This window comes from Somniosus microcephalus, chromosome 12 (genome assembly GCF_052327205.1).
Source record: "Somniosus microcephalus isolate GS21.2 chromosome 12, FLI_Smic_1.0, whole genome shotgun sequence".
In the NCBI taxonomy this organism is placed as follows: Eukaryota; Metazoa; Chordata; class Chondrichthyes; order Squaliformes; family Somniosidae; genus Somniosus; species Somniosus microcephalus.
This window is the reverse complement of record NC_140998.1, coordinates 51,752,315-51,775,629: the sequence shown is the minus strand read 5'-3', so window position 1 is coordinate 51,775,629 and position 23,315 is coordinate 51,752,315. Positions and strand designations below refer to the sequence as shown.

At 45.9% G+C, this 23,315-nt stretch overlaps 1 protein-coding gene across 2 annotated transcripts in view; it reads left to right on the top strand.

Moving 5' to 3' along the window:
- The first annotated feature begins 13,976 nt into the window (after positions 1-13,976).
- Positions 13,977-23,315, top strand: part of prkcha (protein kinase C, eta, a) — a 336,751-nt gene continuing 327,412 nt past the window's right edge. Inside the window, exons 1-2 of one of the 2 annotated variants that reach the window (XR_015080185.1) lie at positions 13,977-14,529; positions 14,712-15,137. Coding sequence is in view for 1 of the 2 variants with exons in the window: in XM_086002841.1 (XP_085858967.1) it covers positions 14,793-15,137 (345 nt within the window). In the remaining variant the exon portion in view is untranslated. The remainder of the gene's footprint in view (positions 14,530-14,711; positions 15,138-23,315) is intronic. The other variant, XM_086002841.1, reaches the window with a different exon arrangement.

The following is a 23,315-nucleotide window of genomic DNA, read 5'->3' as shown; positions in this document are numbered from 1 at the left end:
TCGACCCTCTGCCTCTGGGTCCATCCATAAGATCAGAGGTGATGGAACTCCAGGCTCAGATGCAGGAGTCTCTGGCAGGTTTTGTCTCTAGGGTCGCTGAGAGTGTGGAGCGAATGGAGGAGTTCATAGCGAACATGAGCAGTGCCTTTGTGGAGTCATTTGCGCATGAACGCATCACCACGGAAAGGATGGCTACCTCCGTGGAAAGGATTGCTACCTCCGTGGTAAGGCTGGCTACCGTAGAGAAGAGGATGGCTACAGTAGAGGAGAGGATGGCTATGGCCATGGAGGAGCTTAGTTGCCAGGGTATGGAAAACATGGTCATTGTTCAGAATAGAATGACATCTCTTGAGGAGTGATGGGCATCTATTGAACAGAGAAACCAGACCTTCATGAGTAGGACTGCCATTGCAGATACGGGTCCCCATGGCCCCCCTGATGTGCAGCAAGGTGCTCTCCAGCCACTTGCAGGCGCTGAGGGGGACCTGACCCATGAGAGGGAGGTTGGTGGCAGACCTCAAGGAAGTGGGGGCTCCTCTCCAAGTGCTCACACTTCCATGCCATTGCAGAGCCCTCGGTCAGAGCCCCACCGGAGTCCACACTCAAGTGAGATAGACGTCTCAACCCCTGCACAGCCACAGGAGCAGCAGACTGTTGACGAGCCCTCACAGGCTCGCAACCCCAGAGGATGCCCGCCAAAGGTGTCGAGACAGAAGCAGCAGGAAAGTGAGCAAGGGGCCTCCACATCTGCTGAAGCCACAGGGGAAGCACCACGTAGGAGCACGCGTAAGAGGAAAATTCTGCACAGTCACAAGGGTAGTCACTTGGGTGCAATTTTGTGTTTATTGTAAAAATGCCATCACGTCATTATTGAACATAAAAATTCTGATGGGAAATGTTGCAGTTGTGGCGTCTGTCATTTCGCTATTGGGACTTCCACATTGAGGCCTTAGGAATACCTGTAACTGTCAGTATGGTGGTCAGAGTGCTAGGAATCCTCTGGTTCTTGGCCATTGTCAAAGCTCTGGTAAGAAGCAGCGAGGCAAAAGTGTTTGATTGACTAGGCTAAGCAAATCTGGCCAGGATGAATGCGTTCCTTGCATCCCGGGCAGCAATGTTCTCACGTAATGCTGCTGCTGGTTGATGGGCCTCTGCAGGATGTTCGTTTTCGCACTCCTCCTCCTCTTGGTCCTCAGGAATCTGCAAGCCACGACGCTGTTCCATGTTGTGAAGTGCACAGCAAACCACGACGATTCTGGAGACCCTGGCTGCTGAGTACTGCAGGGCTCTACCTGATCTATTCAGGCATCTGAAGCGCATCTTCAGCAAACCGATGGTTTGCTCGATAATGGATCTGGTGGAAATGTGGCTGGAGTTGTAGCGCTCCTCAGCTTTGTTGTCTGACCTCCTCAATGGCGTCATTAGCCACATCCTCAGGGGATAGCCCTTGTCTCCAAGTAGCCATCCGCTTAAGTTGGTCTGGCGGACTGAATAGCGGAGGCACACTAGACTGGTGCAGTATGAAGGAGTCATGGCAACTGCCAGGGTACATGGCACAAACATGCAAAATTTCTTTCTTGTGGTCACACATCAGCTGAACGTTGAGGGAATGGAAGCCCTTGCGGTTGATAAAAATACCTGGATTGCGATGGGGTGCCCTAAGGGCCACATATGTGCAGTTAACGACGCCCTGCACCCTTGGAAAGCCTGCCAGATTAGCTAATCCCACCACTCGCGCCGTGACACTTGCTCGATCCTTGGTGAAATGGATGTGATTGTGCGCGAGGGCAAAGAGGGCATCGGTTACCTGCGTGATGCAAGTGTGTGCGGCCGCCTGGGAGATGCCGCTGATGTCTGCTGCTGGAATGAGCCTGAGGCAAAAAAGTTGAGTGCGGTGGTGACTTTGATGGCCACTGGTAATGCTTGACCACCTGGTCCTCTGGGTAGCAGGTCTTGCTGTAGCATTGCGCAGATGTCAGTCACTACCTCTCGTGAAAGTCGGAGCCGCCTTTGGCACTGTTGCTCAGACATGTTGAGGTAGCTGACCCTGCGTCACATAGACCCTGTTTGGGGGTTATCTCCTGCGCTGACGGGCTTCCAGGCGCTGGCCCCTTCTGGCCTGTGCAGCTTCAGGTGGGTGAGCAGCAACCTGGCGCTCCTGCTGCTGCTGCTGTTGTTCCTGGTTCTGCTGCTGCCGCGGCTGGTGCTCGAGCTCCTTCAATGCCCAGATGGGAAGGAAATAAATGGCTCCCATGCTTCTGGTATATGCTTCCGTTGAGGAAGCGCTGAGTGAAGGTGGCGATAGAGGTTTCCCAGGAGGTCACACTGGAGATGGGTGTGAGGCTCCAACCTTCCACAGGTGTGGTTAAGCCTTCTAAAAGTTGCCCCAGACTTGAGACCACTAAGTCCTGCCATCTGCAAATGATGGCTGATCAAATCTCCTCTTTAATAGTTGACCTGCAGTTGATAGTCAGCAATCTAATAGTGTTCCCACCAGGTTTCACATTCGTGTTTCCCACCAGGCGTGTTTCACGTGGGAAAAGGGTTAAATTCGCAAGGGCCTATCAAAATAGGATTATAGAGGCCATTTAGTGGTTATTAAGGGCCTTAATGACCAGTATCGCCTGTTGGATGCAGGACGGAGTCGGGACCATTAGACACGACTGAGTTAAAATTGCTTGGAGTCAGGAACCGGGGGTGGGGGGGTCCTGCCCGCGAGTTTTTGCGATTTTAACCCCCCGCACGCCTCCAAGCCCGCTTCCACGGCTCAATGAAAATTGAGGCCATAGAATCATAGGCCTAGAAATTGAGTGGGCTTAGCGCCCATTTTGAGGCGCTAGAGGGCAAAGCGCCGCAAGTACAGCCGTTTGAAAAATTCACTTGGGCGCTGCCTTCGGCATTAGCCGGTAGCGCTGCGCCAGCACCGATGACGTCATCGGTGTGTGCAGCGTCCCGGTTGCCGTGGCAACGCGCCCGAACGCCGAAATTGAGTTGCGGCCGCCTCGCCCGTGGCAGCCGCAATCAACGCTTTTGCAAAAGTTCGGTACGGCTGTTAGCGCCGGCGCATTAAGGACGCGCGGCGGCCGCCCGCTTTCCCGGCGGCCGCCTGCCCGCACCACCCTCCCCGGACTCCTCCAACACCCCCCCGCGGCACAGATGCGTGTGGGCCGCGAGCCCGGCACTTCTCCAAGGTGCCGGGCTCATTTTTCTCAACAGATCCACGGCCAGCGATCGGGTGAAGGCAGCTCCTCCTTAACAGGAGGAGGAGGCCTGCACTTCCCCAGCCTGCCGCACCGCATCGGGTGCTGCAGCGGCAGATTAGCGCTGCAATGTGGCAGTCAGCGCCCATTCCGAAGCGCTGACACCCTCCAGTAGCGCCGGCAGCCGTCTGGGCGTGGCGCTACTGAATTTTTGGCGCGCGCAGGGGGACTTAGCGCCGGCGCTAAATTTCCGGCGCTAAAGCCCTGGCGCGGCGCCAACTCAATTTCTAGGCCATAGTGTTATACAGCACAGAAAGAGGCCCTTTAGCCCATCGTGTCTGTGCCGGCCATCAAGCCCTGTCTATTGTAATCCCATTTTCCAGCACTTGAAACGCCATAGCATACAAGGTTACGGACCAAGTGCTCGTCTAAATGCTTCTTGAATGTTGTGAGGGTTCCTGCCTCTACCACCCTTTCAGGCAGTAAGTTCCAGATTCCAACCACCCTCTGGGTGAAAAAGTTTCCCCTCAAATCCCCTCTAAACCTCCTGCCCCTTACCTTGAAACTATGCCCCCTGGTTATTGACCCCTCTACTAAGAGGAAAAGTTCCTTTCTATCTACCCTATCTATGCCCCTCATAATTTTGTACACCTCAATCAGGTCCTCCCTCAGCCTTCTCTGCTCTAAGGAAAACAACCCAGCCTGTCCAGTCTCTCTTCATAGTTGAAACGCTCCAGCCCAGGAAACATCCTGGTGAACCTCCTCTGCACCCTCTCCAATGCAATCACATCCCTCCTATAGTGTGGCGACCAGAACTGCACAGAGTATTCCAGCTGTAGCCTAACTAACACTTTGTACAACTCCATCATAACTTCCCTGCTCTTATATTCTATGCCTCGGCTAATGAAGGCAAGTATCCCATATGCCTTTTTAACCACCTTATCTACCTGTCCTGCTGCCTTCAGGGATCTATGTACATGCACACCAAGGTCCCTCTGATCCTCTGTCCTTCCTAGGGTCCTACCATTCATTGTTTATTCCCTTGCCTTGTTAGTCCTCCCAAAATGCATCACTTCACGCTTTTCAGGGTTAAATTCCATTTGCTACTGTTCTGCCCATCTGACCAACCCATCTATATCGTCCTGTAGCCTGAGGCTTCCCTCCTCGCTATTTACCACTCCACCAATTTTCGTGTCATCTGCCAACTTACTGATCATACCTCCTACATTCATATCTAAATCATTAATGTACACTACAAACAGCAAAGGACCTAGCACCGATCCCTGCGGTCCACCACTGGACACAGGCTTCCAGTCACAAAAACAACCTTCGACCATTACCCTCCGCCTCCTGCCACTAAGCCAATTTTGGATCCAATGTGCCAAATTGCCCTGGATCCCATGGGCTCTTACCTTCTTGACCAGTCTCCCATGTGGGACTTTGTCAAAAGCCTTATTGAAGTCCATGTAGACTACATCAACTGCACTAACCTCATCCACACACCTGGTCACCCCCTCGAAAAATTCAATCAAATTGGTTAGACATGATCTCCCCCTGACAAACTAATGCTGACTATCCTTGATTAAGCCTTGCCTCTCCAAGTGGAGACTAATTCTGTCCCTCAGAATTTTTTCCAATAATTTCCCTACCACTGAGGTTAGGCTCACTGGCCTGTAATTCCCTGGTTTATCCCTACTACCCTTCTTGAACAATGGTACTATGTTAGCTGTCCTCCAGTCCTCTGGCACCTCCCCTGTGGCCAGAGAGGATCTGAAAATTTGTGTCAGAGCCCCTGCAATCTCCACCCTTGCCTCACACAGCAGCCTGGGGTACATCTAGTCTGGGCCTGGGGATTTATCCACTTTTAAGCCCACTAAAACCGCTAGTACCTCCTCCCTCTCAATACTAATTTGTTCAAGTATATCACAATCCCCCTGCCTGATTTCTATGCCTACATCGTCCTTCTCCATAGTGAACACAGATGCAAAATATTCAGTTAAAACCTCACCTACATCTTCCGGCTCTACATACAGATTGCCACTTTGGTCCCTAATGGGCCCTACTCTTTCCCTGGTTATCCTCTTGCCCTTAATATACTTATAAAACACCTTGGGATTTTCTGTTATTTTGCCCATCAGTGTTTTTTCATGCCCCCTCTTTGCTCTCCTAATTTCTTTTTAATCGATGTAATTGTAATTATTTATACTAGTCAGCTCATTATGTATGCTATATAAATTATAAATAATTTGATCAGCTTATGAACACAATGTAATGGTATGGAAATAGTACTACAGGATTTTTTTAATGACTTTAAACAAACAAAAAGAGGAAAACTAAAGGATTGGGTGGCATGGTGATGTACAATAATTCACCTGTAGGGCATGCGCTTCAATCTGGTTCACACCGCTGGAATGAAAATCTTGCCTCCCTGGCATTTGCCCGAGTCCTCACTGAAAATGTTAAGCCCAGTAAACCAAAGTCCCTAGTGGTAAACTGCCCATAATTTGATATTAATTGGCACCAATTTGCTAATCTCACTGTTAAGAGTCTAAAAGGATGAGAAGCACGGAGACTGTGCCGGAGGGATGGGTTTATTAGCCTGAGGTTAAGACATTGATAGAGATAGAATTGAAGGAACATTTATCCTGCAATTAACCTGTGCCATACCTGATCTAGGATTGTTTGATGTTAACATTGGTTACAAAAGTAGGATGATGCTGATTCGCAAGTAATACCATTCTTTACCTTGATGAGCACAAAAATGAAAAAACATTGTATCACTTGGCACTTTTATTGCTTTCTTCCCTATGGAAATTCTTACTTGTCACTACTATTCCCATTCTCCTTGTAAAAAAAAAACTGGAGGGAAAATTGGCTTAGTTGCATTAACATTAGTTAAAACCAGAGAAGTGAAAAATAAATCTACATAATTAAAAAAAAATTATATTCAACTTTGGAAATGAGCCACGTGCCATCAAGAAAATGTTCAAACCTGTGTTAACAGCGCAGTGATTTCCAAATCCAGCAGATGGTGCATTTGTGATTGGTTGCCACAAGCTGTGAGACATTCACTGCACTATATATATGGAACATAACCAAGGAATGCATTAAATCTAAAAATGCCCTGAAAATTGGTTGAAATTTTGAAATCCCCAAAATAATACTGACTTGTCCTCACTGTTTCTCCTGTAGATTGCTGATATCTGGGATGACCTTTAACATGCATTACAATCCAAATTAAATTACTGCATATCAGTTATAAAAATAAAATATCCCTTGAATCGCATCTGCCATAATTAAATGTGATTTGGGATTCATTTGAAATATTAAACCATTGCAAAGAATTGTCATTAATATCCTTATGTCTCTTTTAAATGTTTCTGTTTAAACAGTTGGTGCAGATGATAGAATCCAAGAAACCAGCTTGGAGAAGTTAATGAGCCTGAGTGTGAGAGGGAACTAATTAATCTTGTTACAGATGCCATCAATGCAGGGGGTTTCAGTTTAAACACTGCATGTTAATTCCACGCCCACACACTGTTGGGGTGAATTCATTGCTCTAGCCCACTTCTCTGATGATGTCATCAGTGCTCACTGCATTTAATTGAATATTTTTCTTTGCATTTCATTTCTTTTTGGATTTTTTAAATTCAGGACAGTCTCTTGTGTTGCATTCAGTGTCCTGATGTATTGAGCGCTGAACTGATGCTAAAACAGTAATATAAACACACCAAACATGAGTTCAAATCCCTCCACGACAGCTGTGGAATTTAAATTCAGTTAATCAAATAAATCTGGAATAAAAAGCTAGTATCAGTAATGGTGACCATGAAACTACCGGATTGTCATAAAAACCCATCTGGTTCACTAATGTCCTTTAGGGAAGGAAATCTGCTGTCCTTACCTGGTCTGGCCTATATGTGACTCCAGACCCACAGCAATGTGGTTGACTCTTAACTGTTCAAGAAGGTGGCTCACCACCACCTCCTCAAGGGCAATTAGGGATGGGCAATAAATGCCAGCCTTGCCAGCAACGCCCACATCCCATGAACGAATAAAAAAAAACACATTGGCAATATCCAAACTTGCACTGGTTCTACTACCACCTGGAAAAAGGTTAACTTGCTAGTTGTATCTTTGCACATTGGCTACAGTAGAACTGTAGGTGAGTAATGCCATCCCCAAATCCCTTTGCATCATGCATGCACACGCTAAACCTCATTTAACCATCATTTAAAATCATACCTGCCACCATTTCAACTAATGCTGGCACTCGTGGAACCCAGCCCCAGCATGAGTTGCCATCTTCAAGTGAGACGATGTAAGAGTGGAAAACTGAGAAAACACTATGCAGAGTGTGCATGCACTAACATGTAGCATATAGCCTAAAGAATGGGATGAGCTGGGCTGGGTTGGGCTGTAATACAGGTGCCTCAGTGACCAATTTTTGCTGCATTTGCAATATTTTTGTTCAGAAATCCCCCAGTAATAAATTTAACTTTCTATAGGAAGCATTTCATAGAGTTGCATTACGAAGCAGCTTCCACTTTTAACTAATTTTCTTGAATACAAAAACATCAGTTTGCGCATATATGTTTTGTTAGATCCGTGATTCTAAGACTATGATGTTTTTCAATAACCACTCAGATGCTGTAACTTAACAATCAACAGGTATTTACTGGAGTAGGGTAGTTTCAAGGCTGGGGTATAGAGGCATGCTCAAGGCTTATATACAGGTGTGGTCACTGCCGGTACTACAGTATACAGGAGCTGTAAAAGTAGTTCTCTCTTAAAGGTACATACACTACAATTCCTCCCCTTTTAGATTAGTAGTACCCATAATATTCAAATAAAATTAACACCTTAACATGTACATTAAACAACAATAGTCCATTTATAGATTCAGTCTTTGGGGCGGCTTCCTGATCCTTTCGGGATAGCGCCTTTCCTGAGGTTCTTGTTCTTGGTGCGGAGGCGATTCTGACCCCTTTTCATCGGTTAGTTCATCGGGTTCCACTGCTACTGGTGCGGAGGTAGATGCTACCGGTATGTCGGGTTCATCCCCAGGTACACAAGACATGGGGTTGACTCGTTCCTGTGACGCTAAGATCTGATCAACGTGGCGTCTCACAATGTTCTCCCCGACATCCACTGTGTACATTAATGGCCCCTGCCTTGTGCATATCGTTCCGGGTTGCCATTTCTCTGTTCGGTAGTCACGGGCCAAGACTGGTTGTCCTACGTTGAAGCTCCTTGTCGGCTTCTCATTGATGTGCTGGAATTGTTTATCCTCAACATTTCTTCGCACATTTGGTCTGAGCAAGTCCAGATGAGATCTCAACCTTCGGTTAAAGAACATCATGGCCGGGGTCTGGTTGGTAACTGCATGTGTCGCGTTTCGGTAGGCTAATAAGAAATTGTCCACCTTATGCTGTAGTGGAATTTCATCGTCGCACATGTCCTTTATCACCTTCTTAAAGGTTTGTACGAACCTCTCAGCCAATCCATTTGTGGCTGGATGATACGGGACGGATGTGTAATGCCTTACCCCATTCCTTCTCATAAATTTTCGAAACTCGTCGGACACAAACTGTGGTCCATTATCAGAGCAAATCTGCTCTGGCAAGCCGTTTCTGGCAAATATGGTCCGTAGGACTGCAATCGTTTTCTCTGTAGTGGTTGAGGACATTTTTATCACCTCAGGCCACTTCGAATGAGCATCCACTGCTATTAAGAACATTGAGTCCATGAATGGACCAGCGAAATCAATATGCACCCATTGCCATGGAGAGGAGGGCCACTCCCATGGGTGTAGAGGGGCATGTGGTGGTGCATTTTGGACCTTCTGGCATCCTGAGCAGCTCTTGGTTAGGTCTTCGATTTGTTGATCGATTCCCGGCCACCACACATAAGCCCTAGCAAGGCTTTTCATCTTCACTCCCCCCAGATGACCTTCATTTAGCACTCTCTCCCTTAACGTGGGTGGAATCACCACTCTGGATCCACACATCACTATCCCCTGGCATACTGACAGCTGTTCTCTTCTGGATGAGAATGCTGGCAACAGTGAGTCGCCATGTGTTGGCCATCCCCTCACCGTCAAATCATATACTCGAGACAGCGTCGGATCATTGCAGGTCTCCTTCTCTATATCCGTGTTCGTTACTGGCAATCGTTCAATTATTGACGAATAAAATATCTTGATAGGGTCCTCTGCTGGTGCTTCCTCCACAGTAGGCAGTGGCAGGCGCGATAGCCCATCAGCGTTTCCATGCTGTTTCGTGCCTTTATATTCTATTTCATATTGATTCGCCCCTAGAAACAGGGACCATCTTTGTAACCGTTGTGCAGTCATCACTGGAACGCCCTTCTTAGGATTAAAGATGGAGACAAGTGGTTGGTGGTCAGTCAACAAGGTGAACTTCTGCCCATGCAGATATGGTTGAATTTTTTTACTCCCCATACTATGCTGAGGGCCTCCCTGTTGATCTGGGCATAGTTGCGCTCGGCTGAGGTTAGTGACCGAGGCGCAAAGGCTACTGGCCTCTCCAACCCGTCTGGGAATTTGTGCGACAGCACCGCTCCAATACCATAGGGTGATGCATCACATGCCAAACGAATTGGTAGTGCTGGGTTGAAATGGGCCAACACCTCTTTAGATGTGATCAATTCTTTACACTTCTGGAAAGCTCGTCTACGTTCGTCATTCCACTTCCATGGTACCCCTGTTTGCAGTAGGGTGTTCAGTGGGTGTAATACCGTGGACAAATTTGGTAAGAACTTATGGTAGTAGTTTACCAGCCCGAGGAACGACCTCAGTTGTGACACATTTTCCGGTGCTGGAGCCTTGACTACTGCCTCAATCTTTTCAGGGGACTTGTGTAACCCCTCTTCATCGATGACGTGGCCACAATACGAGATCTGCTTCTGGAAAAACTCGCACTTGTGGCGGTTAGCTCATAGCCCATACTCCTTTAATCTGGCGAGCACCTTCTCCAAGTTGGCGAGGTGATCACTGTCATTTTCGCCCGTGACCAGGATGTCGTCCAAATAACACTGGGTCCCTGGAATCCCTTGCAGGACTTGATCCATTGCCCTTTGCCAAATAGCCGGAGCCGATGCTACCCCGAACACCAGCCGGTTGTATTGATAGAGACCTTTATGAGTGTTAATTGTAAGGTATTGTTTCGAGGCTTCTTCTACCTCCATTTGCAAGTACGCCTGGGCTAGATCAATTTTGGTGAAGCGTTTACCTCCAGATAGCGAGGCGAAAATATCCTCAATTCATGGAAGCGGATATTGTACCGTGTGAAGGACTGGGTTCACTGTCACCTTAAAATCCCCACGGATGCGGACCTTCTTTGGTTCCCCAGGCGTATTACTCAACGACCTCTTCATTACAGGAACGATGGGTGTAGCCCACTCGCTCCAGTCTACTTTGGACAGTACTCCTGAACGTTCCAACCCTTCCAGCTCTGCTTCGACAGCTGGTCTGATCGCATAAGGCACTGGTCTGGCCTTAAGAAACTTTGGGCTTGCATTTTCCTCTATTTTAATCATTGCTGTTATGCCTTTTAGTGTTCCGAGTCCCTCCTGGAACACTTCTTTTGCGTCAGTTAGCATTTTTGACAGTCGTCCAGGTGTGACGTCGTCATCCTTTTTGGCCTCAACCTTCAGTGCCTGTATGGAATGCCAATCTAATTGTATCTTCTGGATCCATTCACGTCCTAGCAGTGGTGGTCCTCCATCTGGCAATACATATATGTCCATTTTAGGTATTTCCTGGCCTTTATATATCACTTTCACCCTTATTTTTCCTTTGGGGTAGACTTTTTGCCCCGTGTACATCTTCAAGACAATCTCTGTAGCTTTCAAGGGTATATGTGAAAATAGCCGCTTGTAGTCCCTTTGGTTTATGACTGTTAGGGCTGATCCTGTGTCCAATTCCATTTTCACTTGGACTCCGTCTATCTTGAGTGTAACCCAGATAGTCTGGTGATCCTCCATTTTGGTTAGCTTATGTAGTTTCAGACAACCCAGCTCCTTGCTTCCGGAGCCTGTGTCACTTTTCTGTTCATCTGAACTACTGTCCATCACCTTGTGTACCTTTTTGTACTTCTCCTGTGGAGATTTCTTACTGTTGGTTTTCTTCCCAGACCTGCAGACTCTTGCTATGTGTCCTGCTTTTCCACACTGTCTGCACACTTGGTCCTTGAACCAACAATCCTTCTGGTCATGTGTTGTTCTGCCGCAGCGATAGCACTTCCCTGTTCCATAGGACATTTCAATGGTGCCATATTCTTGCGGTCTCCGTTGTATCTCTGCAGCGCCCCTTGCAGCTGCTTCGTGTGATACTGCCATACTGAAAGCCTTGTCCAGCGTAAGATCCTTTTCTGATAGAAGCCGGTTCTGGGTTCCTTCACTTTGCAGCCCACACACAAACTTGTCCCTTAACGTATCTGCTAGTCCCGCTCCAAACTGGCAGTGTTTCGATAGCTTGCGCGTTCCGTTAGGTACTCAGCATTGCTTTCGTCTTTGTGTTGGTTTCCTTAAATCGTCCTGCTATCAGCAGCGGTGTGGGGTTTAAGTGGTCCTGTAGGATTTCTACTATGCTTTCGAAATTCTTGTTCACCGGCTTCTCTGGGGTTATTAGGTTTTGCAGTAACCCATAAGTTTTTGCACCCATGGAATTTAACAAAACCAGTGCTTTCCTAGCATATGGCACTTCATTCGCCCTGCAGTACACCTCAATACGTTCCACATGTCGCCCAATCTTCGACTTCATTGTCGAACGTAGAGATACTGCCACTCTTCTGCATCCCTAGGTGTGATTTAACTGTCAAAAATGGCGTCTCCCGCGCTTCCCCTTCTTCTCCGCTGGCACAAAATGGCGTCTCCCGCGCTTTCCTTCCTTCCCGCGCTCGCCCTTCTTCTCCGCTGCGGCTTCTAAAAATGGCATCTCCCGCGCTCTTCCTTCTTCTCCGCGGCTCAATGGCATCTCCCGCGCTCTCCCTTCTTCTCCCCACGGACACTGTTCAGCCCTTGAGCCCTGGCTGTGCTCTGCGCATTTTTGTTTTGTGCGCCTTTCCCGTTTCCGCCGCTCGGTCCTGAACCCGGCTGCTGCTTTACCCTCTCTCTCTCTGTTTTGTTTTTCCTCGATGCCGCTCGGTTTTCAACCCCCGGCTGCACCCTGTGCGCTTCACCCTCTGTCTTACCCCGTCGACGCTGCTCGGCTTTCCCTCCGCCGTCGGTCGGCTCCAGCCACCGCTGTCCGGGAAGGGTCTGCGCTGTACCTGTCGTCAGTCTATTGCTGATCGTCGTGGCTGGGGAACCAAGCCCGGCTCTCCACAGCCTCCCCTGCAATGTTCACACTCTGCCGGACGACTGGGCGGTTGCTCGTGGTCGACGCCCGTGTTTCTGGCCTCGACTTTCTTCCACCGCCCTCCCGGAGCGAATCCTTGAAGGGAAATGCAGAGTTGCAGGTAGATTCGAATTGACACTCGTCGCCACTGTTAGATCCGTGATTCTGCGACTATGATGTTTTTCAATAACCACACGGATGCTGTAACTTAACAATCAACAGGTATTTACTGGAGTAGGGTAGTTTCAAGACTGGGGTACAGAGGCATGCTCAAGGCTTATATACAGGTGTGGTCACTGCCGGTACTACAGTATACAGGAGCTGTAAAAGTAGTTCTCTCTTAAAGGTACATACACTACATGTTTGTGCCAAACTCATGATATAAATATAATAGTTTCTATCATACCCATTCATTTTGTCAATCAGGAGTAATGTGACCAGCTTCTCTTGTGATATTTATAAGGTGTCATGCCTGGTCACATTGTATCCTTTCTATATACTGTGCTTTAAACATATTCTGTCAAACAGGAATACTCCTGTTGAAACGTCTGTAACGTAGTCAAAGCACAGCAATCAAAAAGAAAAAAATACTACAAATGTTGGAAATCCGTTCGGAGGGTCTACATCCAAAGCATGAACCTGTCTTTTCTCTTTACAAATGCTGACGAACCTGCTGCTTATTTTCAGCATTTGCTACTTATGTGGTGGAGTTAAATTGTTTATTGGTGTTTCGCTTTGTCCAACAGGAGCACTCTCTGAGGTGAGATGGAGGTTGATAGGTTTTACGGTTGTTTAACTCCCTATTGTGACTGTGCCACACGGCCGGACGAGATTCCTCTAAAGAGACTGTGGCTTCATTAAAAAGTAGCAATGTTTTTGGCTTTGGGCTTAACAAATACTACGAGAGTTCCTGAGGGAGTTTCTGCCATTCGCTCTGGTTACGTCATCGAGGTGCAGGACTTAAGTAGGATGACAAAAAATACTACAGGGCGTTCCAACTAACCCCCCGCCCCCTTCCCCATCTCTCCTCCTCTACCCATGTCACTTGAAATTGGCTACTTGCAGGACCACCTCATGAGAAAATTACTAGAGTCATAACTGCTATATTGTTAGTAAACTTACATAGTGAACAAAACAATACATTCGACTGTAGGGCATAAAATGTGCTTGTCTCACCCGATACTGACTGTCACCTGACCAAATAAACCCCACCCAACAGGTGAAGTTGCCCTGCTGCTCCTCCCCCAGTGGCGGGTGGGGGGAAGTGATTGTCAATCGTCCATAGGTCGATACAATTGGTTCTTCAGCAGTCATTCATCAAATATTGCTCCCTCCCGCCAATCACAATTAAAACTGGCTATAATTGGCTGATTGTAACGCCAAGCATTGACACACGCTCTGCTTTCTGGGAATTGTAGTTCTGAGAGTTCAAGATCGTCAATTAAAAAAGGAAGGGAGGACTACAACCCCCAGAATACTTTGCAAAACGTACAAATAAAATAACATAAGCACAATTGTGATTTTTTTTTAAAAATGGTGTTAAAAAGGTTTGTTACTAAAGATTGATTTACTCATTCAAGATACGCATCTCTTAAGGTAGAACAAGGTTTTTTCGGTGTGTGTGTGTTGCTTAATGACAAGCCCAACACTTCGGCAATTGACATGCGGAAATTTGACGTTTGATTGTTTCCTGCTTCTCGTTGCTCAAATGGCATGAAATAACAATTGGCTCCCGATCGCTCAGATTGAACAGCTCTGTGAAACTGTTACAACTCAAGGCAGTGGGGCAGGTAAATACTGATCATCATTCGGTCATTCTGAAGATCTCTATCTAAAGAAAGTGCCCGTGTGAGAGTGAAGAACAATCGACTCCACAGAAACCTGCTTCAGCAAAAAATAAGGACTTTCAAGCGTGCAAGGAAATCCAGACACCTGCAATGTTTACTACTGCCGGACTCGCTTTGTTAGGTAGGAACATGGGCAAACAAATAAGTAACTCCGGATAAAATCAGTAGCCGCAGAAAATCCAGATTCTCTGTTCCTGCAACATTCGGGATTAACTTTTTCTCCGCGGTCAAATTAATCTGAGTGTTTTTTTTTGTTTCTAGTAGTTTTGCTACTTTTAAGTATCTCTTGTCTTTGACTTTCAGATCTGTTATAGTAACAAGGACCGCTAGCCGCGCGTCCCTCTGAAAGCCGAGGTATTGTCAGCACGGATTGCATCTCCGAGAATGGTGCTTTTCAGCGGATCTCTGAAAGTGAAGATCGGAGAGGCTGTGGATCTGAAACCAACCCGATGCGCTCTGAGGCATTCGATATCCAGCAAAAACTTCCAGTTACTGGATCCGTATGTGATGGTGAAAGTGGACAACCGGAGAGTCGGGCAGACTGTCACTAAGCAGAAAACCAGCCAACCCACTTTTAACGAGGACTTCAGTACCCAGATCTGGAGAAGCAGGGAGATCGAACTGACCGTTTTCCACGACACCCCCATCGGATACGATGACTTTGTGGCTAATTGTACCTTACAGTTCGAGGAATTGCTGAAAAACGGCACGAAAACTTTTGAAGGCTGGGTAAGCTGCTAGAGTCCTCTGACTTTTGTCCAAACTTGCTTTTTGTTATTCATTAGAATATTGTTCATACAACACTAAAAGGGCAAAGCTTTTAAAATATGCAGGCAGTTTTTTGCAAATAGAAATGACCATTATTCTACAGTGAGATATTTTTGGATGACCTTCAATCCATATATTATATGGTTTAATATGCTAGAACCCATTACAGCTGTAACTTATTTAAAAGGATATTCCTGTCTTTCAAAATACTTTAGTAGGCTAGTAAATAGGAAACCGTGTTTCATACTGTACGCTCATAACATCCCCTCTTGTGTTTATGAATTAAAATTACTTACATGAAACACAAAAACAAGGACAAAAGTGTTGATAAAGTTTGCACAGTGAACTGTGCCTGGTGGCAGAATAGTGGCCAGATTACAGGAGCTAAAACTGTCCAAGAACCCCTCAATGAGGTGGCAGCATGTCTTTACTGCTGAAAGACAAGGAATAATCATATGCATTCTGTGCATGCATGCTGCCTATAAACATTAAAAAAATCCAGGCCAGCAATTCTTACAGCACAGAAGAGCTGCAAGATAAATGTGGTGATACCCTGGACTAAGTCTGTTAAAATACCCAAGGCTGATAGTTGAGAGCATTATTACAAATTCAAGTAAAGGATAGTGATTGATCCATCAACCTGAAACTGCATGCAGCATTCCTTCTGTGGTACTGATATACTTGTTCTAAAATCCAGAGCCTGCAAACTATAATGTGAGGCTCAGTGTTTGGAACTGAGTTATAAAGATCAGGAAGTTTTCAAGGTCCATATCTTTTTCATTGTGTGTTAGTTGAGCTTCTGAGCCCCTGAACTCAGGAGGGGAAACACAAATCAACCAGAGTTTCTGCTCGATCACAGACTAGTGACTCCTGCTGGGCTTACCGGGTTTGGACAGTATTCAGTTCTCCTCCCCTCCCTCTCTTGTGTCTGAATAGCCTGGTGTTGATCACTGTCTAGATTTGTGTATGAAAAATGGTCATTTGAGGGAAGTCCTGGAGGATGACCAACATTTTGGCAACCAGGCCCCAGGGCAATTTGAGCTGTATCTGCTCATCACCCTAACCTAACACAGACACCTTTCCAGCAAAGGCCACTGGATAGCAATCAAGAGTGTGGAGTTTTGCCACAGCCCCAACCCCCCACCCCCCTCTCTCTAACCCAGGGGTGCTGAGGCCAATTGCAGTGCCCCAACTGCTGCCTGGCTGAGATGGGTTAACTAACACATTAGTCATCAAGCCTGTGAGTACCTGATCTGTATGGTTGACTCCCACACCATTGAATACATTTACCCACAGAGCAGTTCGGGAACTTATCTCCAACCCTTTATTCCTTTCATTCTGCTATATTCTATGTTGCTTGAATGTATGATTTGTGTATGAATTACCACCCACTCTTCTGTTCACCTTCATTAACACTGATTCAAACTTTGGCAGTGCATTCTATTTTAGTTCACAACATCTTTGCATATTAAAATGTATCACTTTCTCTTCTCTCTGCACCTAGTTTAGAATGAAGCCTCAATGGCGTTTGGAAGGGTGGGGTGGGGTGGCCTGCCACACTTGTATTTTAACAAACCATTGGTACCACTGATTTTGAATAAAATGCTTTTACATTGCTGGACGGGTTTTAGTAAGTGGAGAAAGCAATAACTGTTTCCGCACCGAACTGCACAGTTGGCTCGAGCTTTGTTTCATCCCAGTAAAGATACTTGTAATAATGGTTTGATTTTTGATACTTTGGGACTATGCCAATTTCTCTGGGGGTGTGCTGGGTTGGATTATTTTACCAAATCCTCTGTCCTGCCTCTTCCTCTGCAAGGTTGTATGGTGTTGGTGAGAGGGGATTTCACGTGTGTGTCTCCGATGAGGAGGTTCCGACTGCTTTTGTACTTTCTCGCATATGTCCCAATGGGGCTTAGCCCAGGAGGTTGTGCTGGGAGCAGTGTGTCTGGATGCGTCTTGCCACTAGCAGAAAGAGTTGTGATAGTCTGTTAATCTCAGGTAATCTTCACCCACTGGAGACCGGTGCAATAGACAGCAGTGTGAATCTGAGGGGATCTTAATGCTGGTCATAATCTTTGTGGTATTACCAAACGCAGCCCAGAATGACAGTATTTGGAGTATTTAAAAAAGATGTGTAGGAATATCCCTGTCTTGTTGCATCCTCTCCGGCATTCATCCAACAGGAAGAAATGCAATTTGCGGAGCTTGCACATTACGATATGTTCAGTGTCTGAAATTGAACTGGTTGTCTTACAGTTTCATCCCAAGTTGTGATTATAAAGGTTGTTCCCAAATGTTCTCATATTTGGCCTGGATCTTGCTCCTCTGCTACCTTCTGGCTTTCATAGTTTGCTGGTTTGGAAAGGAGCACAGTATATGAGAAGATTTATGTGCATCTTTTTTTAATTCGTTCATTGAGATGTCAAGTCCAGCATTTATTGCCCATCCCTAGTGGTGGTGAGCCGCCTTCTTGAACCGCTGCAGTCCGTGTGGTGAAGATACTCCCACAGTGCTGTTAAGTAGGGTGTTTTCAGGATTTTGACCTAGCGACGATGAAGGATCGGCAATATACTTCCAAGTCAGGATGGTGTGTGTCTTGGAGGGGAACATGCAGGTGGTGTGGTGTTCCCATGCGGCTGCTGCCCTTGTCCTTCTAGGTGGTAGAGGCCGTGGGTTTGGGAGGCACTGTCGAAGAAGCCTTGGCGAGTTGCTGCAGTGCATCTTGTAGATGGTACACTGCAGCCACGGTACGCCGGTGGTGGAGGGAGTGAATGTTTAAGGTGGTGGATGGGGTGCCAATCAAGCAGGTTGCTTTGTCTTGGATGGTGTCGAGCTTCTTGAGTGTTGCTGGAGCTGCACTCATCCAGGTAACTCTTTAAGGCTGTGTAGAGGGCCCAAGGCTCACACAATATTCCAGAGATTTGTTTGCTCCTTGAGGAAGTACTGCAACATAGCCTGCTGACTGAGGTTAAAGCTGTTTGTTAGTTGATAGCAGGATAAGATCTTTCCCTTATGGAAGAGCTGAGGCAATCTGCTGATGTCCTTCTCATTGCTAAGGTTGCATCCAATTGAGTAAAGCGTACCTGGAAGTTTTGTGTTGCACTGTCTGATCTAGTGTTAAAATTCAGCAAAGTATTTGGTATTCAGTGGTAGCATTCTTGCCTCTGAGTCAGAAGCTTGTAGGTTCAAGCAGCTCGCCAGAGACTTGAGCAAATATTCTAGGCTGACGCATCAGTGCAGTACTGAGGGAATTATGCACTGGTCAAGGTGCTTTCTTTCAGATGAGACATTAAACCAAGACTCTGTCTTCTATCTCAGGTGGACATCACATGGCATTATTTGAAGAAAAGCAGGGGAGTTCTGCTAATGCCCTGGCCAACATTTGCCCCTCAACCAGCACTGCTAAAACAGAGTGGTCATTTATTTCATTTCTGTTGTGGGACCTTACTGGTGTAAATTGGCTGTCATATTTGCCTACATTATAGCATTGACTACACTTTAAACATACTTCATTAGCTGTGAAGCCCTTTGGGACATCTGAGAATGTGAAAGAAGTTATATAACTGCAAGCTTTTTCTTTTTGTTCTTTTTCTGTTCTTTTCTTTCTTAGGAGCTGATGTCAATATGTGAACATTTAATTTTTACATCTAATGAAGACGCATTCATTTAGAAGTGCTTAAAAAAAAAAAAAAAAAAAAAAAAAAAAATGGCCAAGCCCAGAATCAACTACACTATAGTTTGGTATAAAAAAGATTTACAGTATAACTGTTATAAAAGTAACAATTTGAGATCTGACTTTTATAAAAGATCAATATGTCTGTATTGAGCCTCAAGTGCACTGGAAAACTTGGTAGCACAGTAAGTTAGGACACAGGCCCATCAGCTTTAAGACTTATACTTGAATCCAGCCTGGAGTAATTAATGTAGTTCTTCTAAGGTAAGTGATCTGAATGCAGCTTCAAATGGACACTTCACTAAGCTAGGCATTAAATTACATGGGAAATCCTGGTAAGCAAAGCTGTGGGATGAGAAATAGAACTGTCACACTGATGCAGTTGAGGTGTTTTTTTGAGGATGGGTCTTATTAAAGAATGTTTACCTTGCATTTAACTTGTGCCACGATAGCCCAATGAATAAATAGAAAGAAAGAACTTGCATTTATGTAGTGCCTTTCACAATCTAGGTACATCCCAAAGCACTTCCCGACCAATTAAGTTCTTTTTGAAGTGTAATCACTGTTGTAATGTAGGGGAATGCGTGAGCCAATTTGCATACAGCAAGGTCCCACTAACAGCAATGAGATAAATGACCAGATAAACTGTTTTAGTGATGTTGGCTGAAGGATAAATGTTGGCCAGGACACCAGGAGAACTGCCCTGCTCTTCTTCAAAAACTGCCATGGGATCTTTTATGTCCATGCGAGGGCAGACAGGGCCTTGGTTTAACATCTCATCTGAAAGACAGCATCACCGACAATGCATCAGTCCTTCAGTACTGCACTGAGGTGTCAACCTACATTATATGCTCAAGTCTCTGCAGTGGCCTTGAACCCACGACCTTCTGGCTACCACTGAACCAAGGCTGACACCGTGACAAATGGGCCATGTTTTATGATCGTGGCTCATTTAGTCTAAACAGTCCTAGGTTCGAACACTGAACTTTGCTAAATGAATTGATCTCAGCCAGGGCAGTGGCAGTGGCAAAATATATGGCTTGATTATCTCTAGATTAGGGAGAAGCATATAATCAGCTCGGATGCTTGCTGCTGATTGCTATTCAGTGACTGCAGCTGGAAAGTGCCCAAGTACGCAATTAGATGAGCACGAGACTGGATTTGACTGTGATGACCCTTTTGCCTGGAGTTGCACTGCCCGCTAACATTTAATATCCAAAACAAGCATGTGAGGAATGATTGCTTTTGCAAGACGCTGGGGTGGTTTTGCACATGTGGATCTGTGCTTCAGTATGAGAAAATGGGCGGGAAACTATGGTGCTGTGAGCAAGTGAGTGCTTAATGCTGACATTGAGTGCAGTGATTTGTAAGAAAACTCTTCCCAACACTGATGCCCCAGCTAGATCGCGCAAACCAAATTCACACCCAACTTTGTTCAAAAGTGACAAAATTCTTGGTGCTTTCTAGAAATGTGAATCCTTTAGATAAAGTACATGATGCAGAATGTGTTCATGGCAGCAGAATCATAATCAGGTTTTTTGATAGCGATTGAAGAACATGGTTGTGATTTTATGAATCCTTGGCTTTTGTGAATTTCCATGATTAGGAAGATTGAACTGTCATCACTGCAAAGTGTTTCACTGTATTTGCGTTCTCTCCATGTGTTTAATTTGATATGCAGCAGATGGTATGAGTCAATGCCATCTAACATGGAAATTCATTCCCCACATGCATCTTCAATAAATTTACACAGTAGGAACCATTTGTTCCATTTCTTTTTTTAAATGTAATTTTGCTCACCTCTTCAGGCATAAGGTATGGGGTCAAGCCCTACTCCAAGACTTGAACACTTTGGCCCGGATTTTGCAACCTGCTCGCCGTTCATTACGCTTACAGCCGCCCACAGATTTTTCGAGGGCTTTTGCGCAGCAACGCATGGTCCTCGGGAGTCTGATACAGCATGGCGCCCTCTACAGGGAATCTGGGGCTTGTGTGAACAGGGCAAGCAATGGTGTGTCTCTTCAACCAATCAGATTGAAGAATCCTTACTGAGGCATGCAGAGTCTGAACCAGGAAGTGTAAGTTAGAATCAATGTAAAATCATGTACAGAAAGCATCATAAAGAAAGATGGGATTAAGAGAGAGAGAGAGAGAGAGAGAGAGAGAGATAAATGAGACAGAAAGAAAAAGTAAAATAATTTTTTAATTAAAATTTTTAATTAAAAAAAATCTCCAACAATAATTAAAATCTGAAGGATTGCGACTTCACACTTTTAAAAGTAATTTTTCAGTGCCAGAGAGGTTGTTGGTAGTAATTAAGACTTCTTATGCCTTTAAAAATTCACTTACACTTGAATAGATCAGCCCTAACACTTTCTGGCATGTTTAGTGGGTATCTAGTTGGTAAATACCACAACTTCACACCCTTCATGTGTTTGAATGCCGAGTCCCTCAGCGACATACCATTATAGCAAAGCTTGTGATGGAGCATGGCAACTGTGCATGTGTGGAATGCCAGAAGTTGCTGTCCGATTTACTCCTTAAGGTGAACGCTTATAGCCTCACCGTTATTCTTACCGTAAAATCCCGGCCATAGTCTGATCTGACATTCCACTGCAATACCAAAAAAGGTAACATTCACTTGAGCCCTGCCTGCTGCTTCAGATGAACATTAAAGGTCTCGTGGCTCTATTTGAAGAAGTCCAGTATCTTGGCCAACATTCCTCCCTCAGTCAATGACTTACAAAAAAACTGGTTATTCATCCCACTCACTGCTATTTGGAGGCTTTTGCTGTTCGCTTGTCTACAACAACTCACATTTATATAGTGCTTTTATTTACTTTTTAATGTTTCAAAATATCCCAAGTTTCTTCACAACTGGGAGTTAGACCCAAGTGGGGGAAAATTAGGGGAGGTGCCTGAAGGTGCTGATGAAGCGAAGTAAGGAGGTATTTCAAGATGGGGAGAGACACACCAAGGTGGAGGGTTCAGAAAGTGAGTTCCAAGGTGCCAACAATTGCAGAGAGAGAATTAACAGTTTGCCAGAGGGTGTGAAAAGGGGCATATGGGTGCAAGAGGTTGCAACGATTGGGAGAAATGGGCTGAGGTATGTTTTGATGATGAGGACCATGATTTTGATCCTTGTATACTGAGGAACAGGGAGCCACTGGAAGTCAACAAAGATTGGGATGATAGGTGAGTGATATTCTGTGAAGGGATGGCAGCGGTAGGTTACGGGTAGTGCAGCTCTGGATGAGTTGAAGTTAATGAAGGGTGGAGCTTAGAAGGCCAGCAAAGAGGGCATTGGAAAAGTTGAGACTGGAGGTGACAATGGTAAGGATAAGGGTTTTGGAACATGCAATGAGGTAGAGCTGGAGACGGGCAGTGTTTGAGGTAGAATTGGGCAGCCTTGTTGATGGATTTGATGTGGGGTTTGAAGCTCAGCCCAGGGTTGAGCAGGGCACTATGGTTGCGGTTGGGTTGAGTTAAGTTTGTGCCAGAATCCAGGAAAGGGAATGGGGCCAGGGTAGGAGTTTTTTTTTGGGTGGGAGGGGTCGAATCAAGGTTGCTTCAGTATTGCCAATGTTCAGTTACAAAAAGTTGTGTCTCATCCATAACTTAATAGATACAAGGTTAGACAACATGGTGACAATTGGGGAATGAGAGTAGTAGTGGAAGAGGTATAGCTGGCTATCATCAGTGTACATATGAAAGCTTGTCCAATGCTTAGAGATAATGTACCTGAGGAGCAACATACAGATGAGGAATAGAATTGGCCAAAACTGGGACCTTGGGGAACACTGGAGGTGACCATGTTGGCAAGGGAGGAGAAATCATTGCAGGAGATGTGCTGGTTACAGTGGGCCAGATGGGACTGGAATCAAAAGAATGTAGTGCCACACAGGAGTGACAGTTGAGGAGGATGATGTGGTAGACCACTTTCAAAGCACAGAGAAGTTGGAGGGAAGGAGGAAGAAGGATAACACATAATGGCCACAGTTACATAGAATGCTATTGGTGACTTTGACTGGGACAGCCAGAATGAAGGGATTCAAATAGGGAGAGGTGGGCAATGAGTTGGATGGTGACAACACATTTCAGAACCTTTGAGAGGTGGGGATGAAGCAGGAGTTTGGAGAAGGATGGAGGGATTAAGGGTAGGATTTTTAAGCAGCAGGATGATGATCACAGTTTTCAAAGGGGGAATTATGCCTGAGGAGAGGGAGCAGTTAAGAATATTAGGAAGCGTTGGGTCAAGGAGGGGTAGTTAGGTGATCAGGAGCTGAGTTGGCAATGGGTCAAGTGAATGGGAAGTGGGTCGACATGAGTCTGTTGAGGGCTGGGGTGGAGATAGGGTAGAAACCTATAGAGTGATGAGAGATGGTGGGGGGGGGAGGGTGTGGGGGCATGACCTGAGGGTGGTTGGGAGGGAATAGGGCCTGGAAAAGCCTGAGGCAATTGAG